This window comes from Diuraphis noxia, unplaced genomic scaffold (genome assembly GCF_037042655.1).
Source record: "Diuraphis noxia isolate RWA-SAM2 unplaced genomic scaffold, SU_Dnox_SAM2 contig0007, whole genome shotgun sequence".
Classification (NCBI taxonomy): domain Eukaryota; kingdom Metazoa; phylum Arthropoda; class Insecta; order Hemiptera; family Aphididae; genus Diuraphis; species Diuraphis noxia.
In genome coordinates, this window is record NW_028301717.1 from 237075 (window position 1) to 251958 (window position 14884).

Here is a 14884-nt window from a genome sequence, read left to right on the forward strand (position 1 = left end):
ACAGACAACTAATATTAACGACTGAAATTTTGAAATCATCACAATATTGTCAGTATAAACCTATTACCATAAATATGTTATCCTCATAGAACATAATAAGTTTGATTGCGTTATTGAAGAAAAATGGGAGTGAGCGTGTTTGGCAAATCACTCTGTACAAAACCAGAAATATAACCGAATCGCTAACTTACCTATATAGTTATTTGTTATGAAACATAATTAATTTCTCAACTAATTTAGTTGAATATATATATTGGAAAAGTTATAAATTAATTTTATTGTTATAATTACAGCCCTGCAGACTTGAAAAACGCGACCACATGCGGATACCGGACAAGCAAGTCGCTGCAGCTTTGAGGTATATTATTCATTCTAAATAATCGTTTTTGATCTATGGCGTACAAATCAAACCGTTTTGCAGGCGTCCCAAAGTGCAGCGGTTAACTGCAACATTATATTTTTTTGTCATATAGTCCTCACTACCTATATAATATTAAAACAGTATACTTTTGTACCTTATTTTGAAACGTACGTATATTACACCTGCTGCGATGAAGTAATAAACAAAAAACCACAAATATTTGAGAGAAGGAATGTGTTCGGACGACGACGAAAATTCCGACGAAGGGTCGAATGACGACCGTTACAACCAGGGCGTTCGGATTTTATAGTGCCAATACTAAAATTAAGCGCCTTAATATGACCTTAAAAATCTCGAAATAAGCGATTGACCTAACCAACGCTATAATATGCTCTAAAAACATGCGGAAAATAACAAAAATTCAAATGTATTCTGTTTACAATTAAAAAAAAAAAATTCGTACAAATGTACGACAGAATATATATTGGGCTAAAATATTTATATGCGATCGGTAAAAACGATAATGAATCATGATTAGGTACTTACAGTTCGATGGTTCAATTCACCGGACTACTTAAAAACAGATTTTAATGTAAACAAAAATGTGAGTATTTAACTATTTTTCCTATGGTTTCAAATAAAATATAATTAGAATAAATGACTAACTTTTTACTTATACTTTTCATGTCACACATTACATATTATTATAACTTATAAGATAATATATTCATGAAAATTAAACGTTTTATCATACGAATAATTATCATAGAAATAGCATAAGAATAGCTCACTCTCTGCCACTTAAATCCGCGTGTCCTATATAACAATATAATTAGCAAAAGTGCTATATAAAATCCGAGTCCTGGTTATATTAGCTAATTATAATATGCGGATGGGTAAAATATTATTATGTGATGGACACCGCGAGAATACTATTTCGAAATAAACTAATAATATTATTGTCAACGCCGCCGCGGACTTGATGTGCAACCTACCCATATTATATGTGCGTCACAACACACGCACACTTACTCATGCCGCAGCACGTCTACAGGGCACTTCACACGCACGCACACTTGTAAAATCCGTTCAGGTCCGAATGCTGCTCAAATACACACACACACATACACACACACACACACACATACACACACACACATATATATACAGTTTACACTATAGGTATAATATACTTGATATACTTATCGGGCGGATCTCTCGCGCTTCGTCTTCATCTTTGGAGGTCTGCGCCGCCGCCCGTCTGCAGATCGACCGGCGCGATAATAAACGTATAGATACCTATGTGTCTGTATAGCTTTACTTTGGCACTGTGTCAATGCGACTTCAGCGTTTATACGGTGTGTGTGTGTTATATATATACGTTTAGGAGGTATAACCTACGAGTTACGCGCGCTTATTGTACCTACAATTTTTTTCCTCGATTTTAGACGTGCCGCCAAAAAAACCAACGCAGCGTGTAAGTCCCGTGGATAATATATTTATAAATAGCCTGCTTGCCCAACATCGTGGGCCACCGAGCGACGTATCATATATATATATATATATATATATATATATATATTATTTTTTAGGAGTTTTTTTTTAAATTTCTTGTCGCCCCACCATGCGGATTACGTTTCGTTTTCCGCGAAATAGTCCTTCCGAAAGGACCCGTGATACCGGGAGTCGAGGAGATTAATTGTTATTTAAGAGGGGCGGGGCCTGGGTACATCATATAATGTCCAGGGGCCTATTACATACGTATATAGGTTTATAATATATACTATATTTAATAGTCATATAGGTATAGACATCAACTACGGGTTAAGCGCGCTGATTGTGATATTTTTTTCTCGTTTTTTTTTTTTTTTTTTTTGTTATTTACCGCCAAAAAACACCGCAGCGCATAACTCATCTTATCGTGGAGGAGATATTTATACCCATAACAGTCTGCTGCAGAGTCTCGTATCGTCGTGAAGCGACGCAAAAATGTATTATTTTTAGGAGTTCTTTCCAAATTGTGCAATCTAATGACACGGGCACTGTTGATACAGCCGAACAATTATTTGAGATAACAATAAATACACACGAGACCCCCCTCTTGTGGAAGCTATGAGGGGCCATCTTTCTCTCTTATATTATATAAAAGTAAAATACTACCACTACCCATTGGTTACGGGTTAGGTTATAGGTTTGCCAGCATTTATAAAGCCTATCCAGGCTATCCATTTTTATGTTCCGAACATTATATGCAGAACACTCAGCTTTTCACAAAATATTATAATACATATCATTTTGGCACGTCTACAGGCAGAGACCAAAGATATTCAAAATTCTTCGCGCCGGCGAAGATGTATGGCAAAACGTAGCATTGTACTCGTCGACCACAGTACGCAGGGCATGAAAAATGTTAAAAATCCAAACCCAAGAGACAATATCTTAAGCAGAGACCACGAACTTAAAATTATTTGAGGATTTTATAGATTATATATAGGTACCTAGCTAATATACTTACTTACCATTCATTTTGTACACCACTTGAACACAGTTTGCGCTCGACCTGCAGCTAAACGCTTTGCATTGTTGTAGATAATGTGATGATCATGTTTTATGTTGTGCTGTATAGTTATTATTGTTAATAATCGTTTTTGAAGATTTTAGTGGTTGGCTACGTTTAAAGATTTGTATACAAACAATAGCGACGGTAATGATACCGGCACAGCTGCAGCGGTAACAAAATATATCAGACATGAAGGTTCGCGACCAACCTACGTTAGGTTTTCTGTTCGTCGCAGTCCGGATTTTGGCCAGATTTCAAAACATTACGAAATATTGTCACCTATATAATAGGTAAGTGCAGACATGAGGAAAAGTAGGACATGGATATTATTATTATTATATATACATATATAGGTATTAGGTACAATATTATAACATTAAACATTACGCCGCTCGTTTGTCTAAATCGTTTAATGTTTCTAAAATAATAATAATAATAATGATAATAATAATAATAATAATAATAATGATGATAATAATAATAATTATAATAATAATCTAACTAAATATCGTATGTACAAAGCTTTTCTCGGTTTACATCAAACGGTATACACACATTCATATTTATATATTTGTATAAATTTATTTACATCGTAATAATCGTTTAATATATATGATATATATTCTGTAAATCATAATTTAATAAATTTTACAAACTATAATAAATTATCTCGTAATATTATATATATATATATATATATATATATGTATACTATGTACAAATCTGAGTTCTAAACATCGTTTTCTGTACAAGTTCACATTTTAGACTAGCTCATAAATAATATTCATCTATTTGTTTTATATGTATATATTTTTTGTTTTTTTTTTTTTTCGTATAAAATATGCGTTTTATATTGATGTTAGACATTGTACGCGCGTTTCAAAAAAAAAAAACAACAATATATAATATTATATAAAATAAAAACTGGTTGTTTTGAGTAAACACTACATCGCCGTCGTATATAATATGTATAAATGGGCATTATAGGCGAAAAGAGAAATGAACGTAGTTCACCTTTGTTTATATATTATATATCATACATTTTTTTGTGGGTTTTATCAAGTTTTAAAATAAGGAGGATAAAAAAAAATTAAGAAACAATACATAATATTATATATTCTTGTTCGAAAATTCAGGTCGGCCATCAATAGGTTATCGATATGCGAAACGAGGAACAATAATAATATTTTATATATATTTATAATTATAATTTATAATAATAATGCTCGACGACGTACGAAAACTATATATAATAATATTATATACTTATACTTACATACATACATACATACATACATACGTTATATGTATACTGGCCATAAGTAATCGCGATCCTCCACAAGCGCGCGTATGTGTGTGTGTGAGAGAGAGAGAGAGAGAGTGTGTTTTTATTTTTCAGCTTCTCTTTTTAACCGGAATATTAATAGGAACTATGAGTATATATGTATATTATTATGTAATATGTATATTATATAATATTGATGATAATAATATTGATAGTAGTAGTAGTAGTAGTAGTAGAAGTAGTATTAAAATAATAATTATAATAATAATATGTAATACTATAATGTTTGTCATTCGCCGACCCTGCTGTGGTTAGAGTGCCCGGGAAACGGCAAATCCAATAATCACGCGTACTCGGATCTCCAATTAGCCTATATATGAACAAACAAAAAGACAAAAACCGTTAACAATAAGGCGACGAAAGCGTTATAATAATCATTAATCCGTAACCCTCTTTTACCCCCTCCGTTGCCAATATCGTATTTTTCGTTAATTATTGTTAATAACTAATATATATGGATAATATATAGAGCAGCGGTGTCCTCACTAACATTTTAGTAAGGGCCGATATAATTTTTAAAAATAATTTGCATTTTTTTTTTAATCATATTTATTTTAATTTGTACAACATGTATAAAATATTTGTTCAATAATAAGCACAATAAATGAACAATGTATACTGAATTTAATGATGAATAATAAACAAAATAATAATAATAATAATTAAAACGAGCCAAGATATTATATTGTTAGGAAAGGGTAGTGTGGGAAAAGTTCATGAATTCATGAATGAAACAAATGTTTTTTTTGGATTTTAGAATGTATACAGTTTAATTTTAATGCGAGTCGCATTAAGGTTGTTAAAGGGCCGCATGTGGGACCGCTGGTATAGGGAGAACTATAATATTATTCAATTCCAGTGGCGCACAGAGGTATTTTAAGAGCACATGCAGTTAAAAACAGTTAGCCACCCCCCACCCAATTTTTTATTTATAACAAATATTTTCACTTGTTATTCACTGTAATTCAAAGAAATCAATTAGGATAGACTATAGTTTGTTATATAAATTTTTTAATTTCCCTGTGAAACCTGCAGTAGTACACACCCACCCCCTTCGAGAACACATGCAGTTGCATTCCTTGCTAACCTGTCTGGGCGCCACTGATTCAATTATACAATGAATAACTATTGTGCCTATATTGTTTTATATATAAAATTAAATTTTTTTTAAATATATTTTTGTAGAATTATTATTCGAACTTTTGCCACCAGCCGACTAAGCAAAGCAACGTTCCACCAAATGTATACAAGTGATTCACAGGTAATTGGATTTTCGAGTAAATATAGTTTAACAATAATTATTGCACTTACCATCGCGTTTGACGATGTGGGCAACCCGAGTCCGGTGAGCGACGCCATGTGGTGGTGGTGCGGGTGTATGGGCGCGGTGGGTGCAGCCGGCTGCGTGGCCTGGTGATGGTGATGATGGTACATGGCCGCGGCCGCAGCGGCCGCGTGGTGATGGTAGTGACTCATTGCCGCGGGGTGCGGGTGCAGAGCCGCAGACGCCGGATGGTGATAACCGGCGCCAGTGCCGTCGCCGCGCATCATGCCGGACAGCGACAGGCAAGCGCCGCCGCCTCCGCCACCGCCGCCACCGATGCCGCCGCCGATTCCGCCGCCTAGGCCACCGACTATCGAACCCTTCTTCTTCTTGGACTTGGACGACAGCTTCCGGTTTCGTGTCTGTATTCCTTCCTTTTTCATCGTCAACGGCCGATTAACCTGCAGCATAACAATAGAGAAAAATGACGATCATTGATAAAAATCGTTACATATTTTTACACGCGATAATAATATAGCCGTTGTTTACAGGAAGCTACAACCATTTAACAAATAGCAAAATCATTTACAAAGATAAGTATGACAATGTTAAAATGCATCCAGTATTCCAGTGGACGAATATGGCGCAGGACGAGACAAGAGCTTTCTATAAATGATGAGTATACCTATACCTATATTTATTTTATTTTTGAAACTTAGTTTAGATTTTAACGCGGATCCTTTAAAACTATTATAATTCTAACAACAGGCAATGATATGATACAATACTGCATACAAAATAATAATATATTTATTATATTGAATTTTCGATTTTAAGAGCAGTTATATTATATCCATCAGCGGTGAACTACACTCGACGCTGTCGTCTTTCGTCAACGCGCGGGCCACAACAGCAGTGCGTTTTTATAAATCTGATGTCCTATCGTATACACTACTGCACCAGAACGTATATATATATATATAATATATAAAGGTATTATTGTAATATGATTATATTATTATTATTATATACTGTAAGTCGCGCGTCACACGTGATATTTGCTTCGAGCTCTGAGAGAGTGAGGCTAATTCGCCAAATCCAATATAATATATAATATAATAATAACGGACGGATTCGGTACGCGCCGCCGAACGCTTTGCCGGCACAATGGTAATCGATTTGCGGAAGAAACGCCGGAATAAAGAGCAGGACGGTCGCATTATCGTGTCAAACGAAAAATACCGTCGACACACAATACCGGCGTTTATATTATATTATAAAAAAAAAAACCTACACAGAGTATCAATCTTCATATTATTATTATTATTATTATTATTTGTATAATATATTATTGTTGCTGCTGCTGCTACTGGTCGGGCTCCGGTCGCGGTGCACACATATACATATACTGCACACACATATTATTATATCGGTCTTTTGTGCACGCGTATACTGTTTCGTAGCCACCGATAATAGGTTTTTTATTGTTGCACATCGCGGTGCATCAGCTGCCGCCGCCCATTCCCATTGATACGCACTTAAAAACGTTGTACCATACATAATCCGCGCACCGCGATATTGCGAGTGTGTGCTCGTCGTCACACAGTATATAAAATGTATAAAATATTTCCTCGGAGGCACCCTCTCGGAAAACGACCCTCGACGCAAACGATAAACACACACACACAACAATAATATTATACGCGACGAGCTAGGGACTTCCGCGATTCGGCGACACGCATGTACACGTGTATACCCATCGCTAAATACACGTATATATATATGTATATACGCACCGAATAAGTGTTTTTCGTAAAACATCTCGACGGGGTTGAGATTAGAGGTTATGTCTCGCGCAAACCGCGAAATCCTAAATATAATATAATATATACGTGTTTATGCAGCGCAGTGTTGGCGATGACGAGAGGTCGCTCGCGGAAAACCGTTTCGGGAATCCTCCCCCCCCCCAGAAAATCGACGAAATAAACTCACTCACTCTATCTGTACTTGGTATCTACTTACCTGTATTATCGCAATGTTATATACAAACGAGCAACAAATAAGAAACCAAGATACCAAGGGGGGTTGGTCCATCACCTATATCACCCCCCCCCCCCTCTGCAAATACACCACAGATGGATTTATGCCGTCGCGGCCTTACTTTTTTCGTGGCACATCACTATGACATAATATATTTTATGGGCGCGGCGGAGATGACGATGACGGTACGCGATCTCCCACAAACGATTATTATTGTCGCGTCGACGACGGAAACGGTTCGATATTATAATAAAATAATATAATATGTACAACGATATTATGTTTCTTTTTTTATTTCTATCGCGGCCCATCGTCGGGCACAATGGAAAGAGCCGTCGGGGTCTCATCGACGAAAACGACGGCGGTCGTACACCTCTTCTCACGCGCGAAGAGCGGTTAACGATGATGATAATAATAATAGTAATACGAAATCATTATCGTCATCATTGTTGTTGTTATAGTCATCGTTATTTTCCGATGAGGTTCGAAAAACATGACCGACGCGCGCGCAAGAGGTGTTGACCCGCGGTAGGGGATTTGGTTGCACTAAATAATTTGACTTTTCGTTTACGTTGTATAATATAATTAGTCATTAGCGGTTTGCGCGCCGTCGACCGACGTGGCGGCGGCACCCGCGGAGCGCCATCGCGACCCATTGTCTCAGGCGCGGTTTGTACATTATTATCATATTATATATTATTATTATTATTGTGCGCGCCTATCCTCTCTTCGGCGGCGGTGCCGTTCGTCATTGTTACAATATATATATATTATATTATTATTTACGACGATCTCTCGCTGGCCGCCGTCGACCGTGACGGAATTGATTTTTTCTCAGGGGGGTACGGTACACAATATCAAAATCAGGCACACCACCACAGGCGCAACTATAGACATTTTTAATGGGGCTGGAGGGGGGGGGGGGAGATAATTATCCTATAAGCACCGCAAAATCTAATAATTATTATTCTAAACCAAAAATTGGAGCGGTGGACGCGCCGCTGGCTACGTACCCGACAATGTGCCCTCGCATGTCTGTTATACCAAGCCGGTCGGTTAGGTTAGGTTAGGTTAAGTATTTTATTAGTATAGGTAGCTATAGGTTTCACTAAAGGCAAACATGGACTGGTAAAAAACGGCACGTGATGCTATGTATAATTTAAAGGGAAAATAACAAAAATGTTTGGGGCTGATTTAAAATAATACGTAAATTATTCATGAAACGTTAAATCGTTTTATTTTGTTTCAATAAAATATTGAAAACACGTAAAAACCGTAAATATAGGTACCGAGTTGCAACAAGCATTCAAACAAAATTGTTTACAATAGTTTAGATAAAAAACAAATGTTAAATCATTTAATATATTATTTTAGGGCGCTTGCCACTACTCGGGGGATACGAGACCGCGGCGGCGCTAAGACGTCGGCCGGAGGGATATACGAGCCCTCCACAAAAAACGTACACAACAACGAGCCGTGACGTGGAATAATGAGTATCGATGATATTGTGCATTATTATATTATGGAGGCATGGAGGTTTGTACAGGTAGGTTGCGCAGTGCCGAACGCGTGTGTAATATTATATACAATATTATAATCTCATACATAAATCCGAGGAATTCGATTCCGAATACCTATCGTAGCTGCGGCGACCCGTGACGACGAGACGGTTTATTTAACATTGTTTTAACATTAAAACGACGACGATATTAAATTAATATATTCGAGACCTGCACCCCTCGCACGGCCTGTTAAACATACGCGACACACACAACGACGAACAAAATCACAAACTGAACTGACCGACGACCGTGAATAATGTTTTATCGGAATAATAATTTAATAATCAACGTCGTCGGGGACGACATTTTATCGGACGATGACAAACAACGGCGTTTCGGCCGTCGTAACAAGATAATCGAGCACCGTGTATTATAATATTATAATAATGAAAAAACATGTCGACGGGCGGTCCCGGTGCAGTATATAACCATTATGGTACCACGTCAAAACCGCATCAGCTAGGGCGCGCGCGCACACACACTCGATCGAAAGCTATTTAGCATATTTTATATTCATATTATACCTACGAATAATAATAATCGGTCATGGTTTCTATACTATTATATTGATATTATTGTGCGACGAGCCTGCATATCGTGTTTTATGTTATACTTCCGTATCGTCCGTTTACCGACTATGGTATTTATTTTTTTTCGTCAAACGTCCGTCTCCGGCGCGGTGGCGGACGTCCGATCACGACGTTCTGTACAATGATAATAATATGGTGTATCACGGCCGTGGGATACCGTCATCGTATACGACAACGACGACGCCGGAAGAGAATAATAATATCATAGCTATACTCGTCAGATTTTTGGCAGGAAACACGACCGCGGTTATGGTATTATAATGTCATAATATACGGTATATTATGTGCACGGTGTACGTGGCTGCGGGTCGGAGGATGTCAAGATATTCGCAGTTCGCACGCACTCGTGACGACGACAAAGACGGCGACGGCGGTGTTTGTAAATATTTCTGTTTTTCTTTTATCATCATACATATATACCTACACTCTTCCCCTCTTCGCTTTTTTTTTGTTTTTATTTCTCTCCTCCGATCCGTCATTGTCTTTGCTGCACCGGCGTCTATTATATGCATACACGCACAGGCTCGCGATACAGGCAATTATTATCATTATAATATTGTCGCGCGCGTGTGTGCAGTATATATATATATGCGGTCGTGTAAACGGGACCACACGGCGAGTTGTTTAAAAACTATATATATATATATATTATATGCGTTGTATATGAACGACACTGTTTGTTAAGCGCGTCTCGGCCGGTGAAGGCTGGTGATAGCGATCGACGCCGAGAAAAATAGACTGATAAGTTTATGAAATAGTACCTACTCTGAGAGTGCGAGATCGAAAAAATAAATATACTTTTCAACGTACGATACGTATTATGATTTCGGTCGAGACTTGGCTGTGCATATTTTCTCCAATTAGTCCGTCGCCGTCGGTCCTCGCCAGCTATTGGAGGGTCGGAGCACCCCCTCCCCCCGTCCACGCGCGATTAATGCACCGCGACGACTAATTGCGCGCGCGTTTAAATATAATATAATGACTCTCCTCCGCAAACGCTCATACTAAACGTCTGTAAAGCTGTGTATAATATATAGATACATCAGTATTATTATTATTATTATTATTGTCATTATCGTCGGCTAGTCGTCGTTTGATTACAATCGTCGAGTCGAGTCGCGGTTATATTTAAATTTTTAAACCCGCAGCGATGATGACGCACATACTTATATATATCTATAAACAGCCGCGCTTGCGCAGGTGCTCGATCCAAGACTATAATATTGCTGTGTAAAAAGGGTGAAATAAAAAAAAATAAAAACGCGAAACCGAACGGGTCATTAAACGGTCTAGTTTATAAATCGGCGGTATATTACTCGCATAGTTATTTTTATAATTCGTGTTACTGTATATAGCGCGGTATGCCTGGTTACACATATTGCAGCAGTAAATACCGTATATATAATATATATGTGTATATATATATACTATACCTAGGTCGAAACGGGTGGCCGCTGAGATACCCAATGTCGGTTGGCAAACGAAAAAAAGGAGCTAGACCGGCCCCGGGGGTGTGCAGTATACGTATTGTACGCGCCTAAATGCGTTTCGGAAGTTGTCGGTGTAAAGCGCCAAAAACCCTCTCGGCGTGGTTTTCTGTACGATATTACTACTGCTATTATTATTATCAACATTATCATCATAATGTGCAGCGATTATTATTGTATACATGCGACGGGGTTGGCGCCGGACGAACGGACGCGACGACGACAATAACGACGACGGTGCATATACTATTTAGGCGAACACAATATATAATAAATATACAATATACGCACCAGAAAGGGTAGTTTTTGTGCAGATGAACAAATAAAGGACGTAGAAAACTAGCGAAAATAATATACGATATATAGGTTAGGTACCTACTAAAATACCATATATTGTGTTTTGTGTATAATGTAAATGTATAACGGAGTGATATGAAATGAATATTAATAATAATATACACTGACATAGGTATTCACACGCGCTTTTAATTTATTAATTTATCTTAGTTTTGAATATAATATATAGGGTGATTTTTTAAGCATGCTCACCTCCATTTTTTCCTTCAACAGTACATTTCTTCGAATTATGATTTTCAGAATTTTTAGAATAATCTTTAAAAATGGTTTTATAAAAACAAAAACTATAAAAGAAATGTTAGATGGTATTTATTATATACCTACTTGAGTCATTTTTTACAAATTATTTATATTGATAAATCAATAATAATATTGCTAGCTTTTTCAAATCGTCCAAGCCTCTTACTATACTTTATAACTCGCCGTTCCACCATTATCATATTATTATCCTTCAAACAAAAAGTTGCATAATTCAAAAACTATACTAACTTGAATTTCGATTAAAATAAATCAAGATTCTTAAAAAAATAATGTTGTTTATTGATAAAAAAAAGGAGGTTCCTATTTAAAAAACTGAAGTGTTACAAACAATTTCAATGATCCGAAAAATGGTCTTGGAGTGATGTATTATATAATTCCAAAAATCTAAATTTCAATATAAAATGCATTATTTGATGATAAAAATAAAACGAGCATGCTTAAAAAATCACCCTAAAACATTGAGACATAAAAATATACGCCTATAACATATAAGCCATATTACATATATGTAATAATAATATGTATATACGACGCAGTCTGTTATATACTTAATATATATATATATATATATATATATATATATACGAACACGGCACGTCGAGTGCGCACTGTATAGACGGCGATGTGGCACAGGTCGCGGAGGAAAATAAAATACGTTTTCTGTTTACTTACGTTGTGCAGTTTGTAGTAGAGACCGCAAGCGTTGCAAACGGGTTCGCCGTTTTGGTTTCTCCTCCACAGCGTCGTGGTGGACGTTTTGCAATTCGCACAGCTCGTCCCGGCTCTGCGCGCAGCCGATTGCAAAGACTGTAAAACCAACACGAAAAAAAAAACAATCGGATTAGTTCTCTTTTTTATATTATCTTACGTACTACATTATTATAATAATATGCTAATGTGCAAGCGACAGAACAAAATAAATTTAAAAAAAAAAAAATGCTCGACGAGGTAAAATCGTTACGGAGGTTCGGGCACGAACACACTGCATCAGGTAACGGGTAATATATTATTACGTAGTATATACATAGACGGTGATGGGGCGAACATTTTATCCTGAATAAGGGCAAATATCGAAGCTACAAATATTATTATTTTAAAATATCAATTAGCGCTATTGTAGGTATAACCTAGAATGCACATATTATACAATATATAATAATATTTTGTTTACATTTCCTCTATTATTACATACAGCATGCGTTTTGTTACCTATACTTGTATATGTAATGATATCGTGCTGACTTCGAAGACTAAATCAATAAAATTTAATAACGCTAATTTATCGCATTCAATTAACATCTGGAACACATCACTTGTTCCAATAATAATGCCCAATTAAATATAGTTAGGTTAGTTGGTATGAGGATATTTTTACAGCCCACCAAAATTATCCATCCACCTATTCAGTGCCTCACTGGAAGTACAAAGTGCGTCGAGATTTCGAAATAACGAATAAAACGCGCGTATCTTAGAGTACGGCTCCAACAATGTTACGACGAATATTAATATGACAACAATGTCCGTCAGTTATTGCGGGAGAAAAAATATTTCGCAACATCGATTATCGACGACGATTTTGCCGCGCGTTTCGAATACCATTTTTTTTTTTAAAATTATTATTAAACGACCGTGCAATCCGAAGAACGACTCGGCAACAACAACACATCACGAAATAATGGCACAGGTATTATAACTTACAATAATATTATATAATATTATATGTTGTTGGTCGTGTGTTTGCTTACACACATATTATTATACCTACACGTTGTGGCGCGCGTAATACGCGTGCCCTTCATAAATACTTTACCTGCACAATAGTAGGTACTCACCAATAGAATAATATTATGTATACACGTGTAGGTATACTTCCAGTAGTTAGCCGACGTGTATACATACATATACATACTGTATATTATAACATTAAAATACACGCGCAGAGCCCGGTAGTTATGATAATTAACAAAGGTTGTAAGTCGAAAAGATTTCTTCTCGTCCTGGCTGGCTATTGTATCAATTAGGCCTCTCGCGGTATGTGTTTATTTATTCGAATTAAAAACATTCCACCGCATTAGCATAATATACAATTCTGTGCGCGTTGTTGTAAGCTGTCGTCCGTTCGAAATCTATAACAACGGCTACTGCGGCCAGGTCTGATGGTACTTAATATTACAATATACGCTACCTACATAATATATTGCTATACATACAGGCAGGCATGCCTAGTTAATTTAGTAAGAATGTTTCGAAATATTTTTGTTGAAAAAAAAAGAATTGAACGTTTTATCATATTTATTTTTCCTTTTTTTTTTCGGTGTTACCACTCCGCCGTTTGCCGGATGCATTTTAACGTCTGCAGCCGAAAAAATAAATGTGCTGTAGGTACATATATATATATATATATATATACAATGAATTTCGTGTGCGGTAGTAACATTTAGACCCGTTTTTCCGAGACAAACACGAACAATAATCCCCGCCCTTTTCCTGTAATTACCGTTTTATTTAATTAGTCGTTATAATATGCTGCGCGTTTCCAGGTGTTTTGACCTCACGGCGCGGATGCGATTGTACGACCAAAAAAATGACAACTATGTAATAAATATTATATTATTATACGTGGTGTTTAACAACAGAACGCGTATTATGTTTATAATTATATTATATTATATTAGAATATAACGATACGAAAAATTCAAATATTTAATTCCGTGTCGTATGATGGGTAAGGTAAAATGCTTAAAGTATTAACAACACTGGTGCCTCGGAGCACAAACATTTTGGTATACCTACACGGCTACACATAAGGTAAATCGATACCTGCACTATACCTGTACATATTGTATACGGTTAAAATGTAAAATCGCTAAGTGGTATGAGGAAAAAAAAATCACGTGTTAAGTACACGATAGGTGTCAAATTTCACAACAAATGTCATTCAAAAATAAATTCGTTTATAATATGAATATATATACGTATATATATACACACGCATCACTCGACTACGCACGTTCGTGTATTATTTCTCGTCGGCCCTAAAAGGTTTTAAGCCATTGA

The 14884-nt window shown here is 36.4% G+C and overlaps 1 protein-coding gene across 2 annotated transcripts in view; it reads right to left on the bottom strand.

Moving 5' to 3' along the window:
• Positions 1-3313: 3313 nt before the first annotated feature.
• LOC149054311 (uncharacterized) overlaps positions 3314-14884 on the bottom strand; it is a 62162-nt gene continuing 50591 nt past the window's right edge. For both annotated transcript variants that reach the window (XM_089230245.1, XM_089230244.1), the window contains exons 5-7: positions 12500-12634; positions 5578-5991; positions 3314-4576 (exon numbers count right to left, since the gene is read on the bottom strand). In XM_089230245.1, coding sequence (XP_089086371.1) covers positions 4550-4576; positions 5578-5991; positions 12500-12634 — 576 coding nt within the window. In that variant the 3' untranslated portion in view covers positions 3314-4549. The remainder of the gene's footprint in view (positions 4577-5577; positions 5992-12499; positions 12635-14884) is intronic.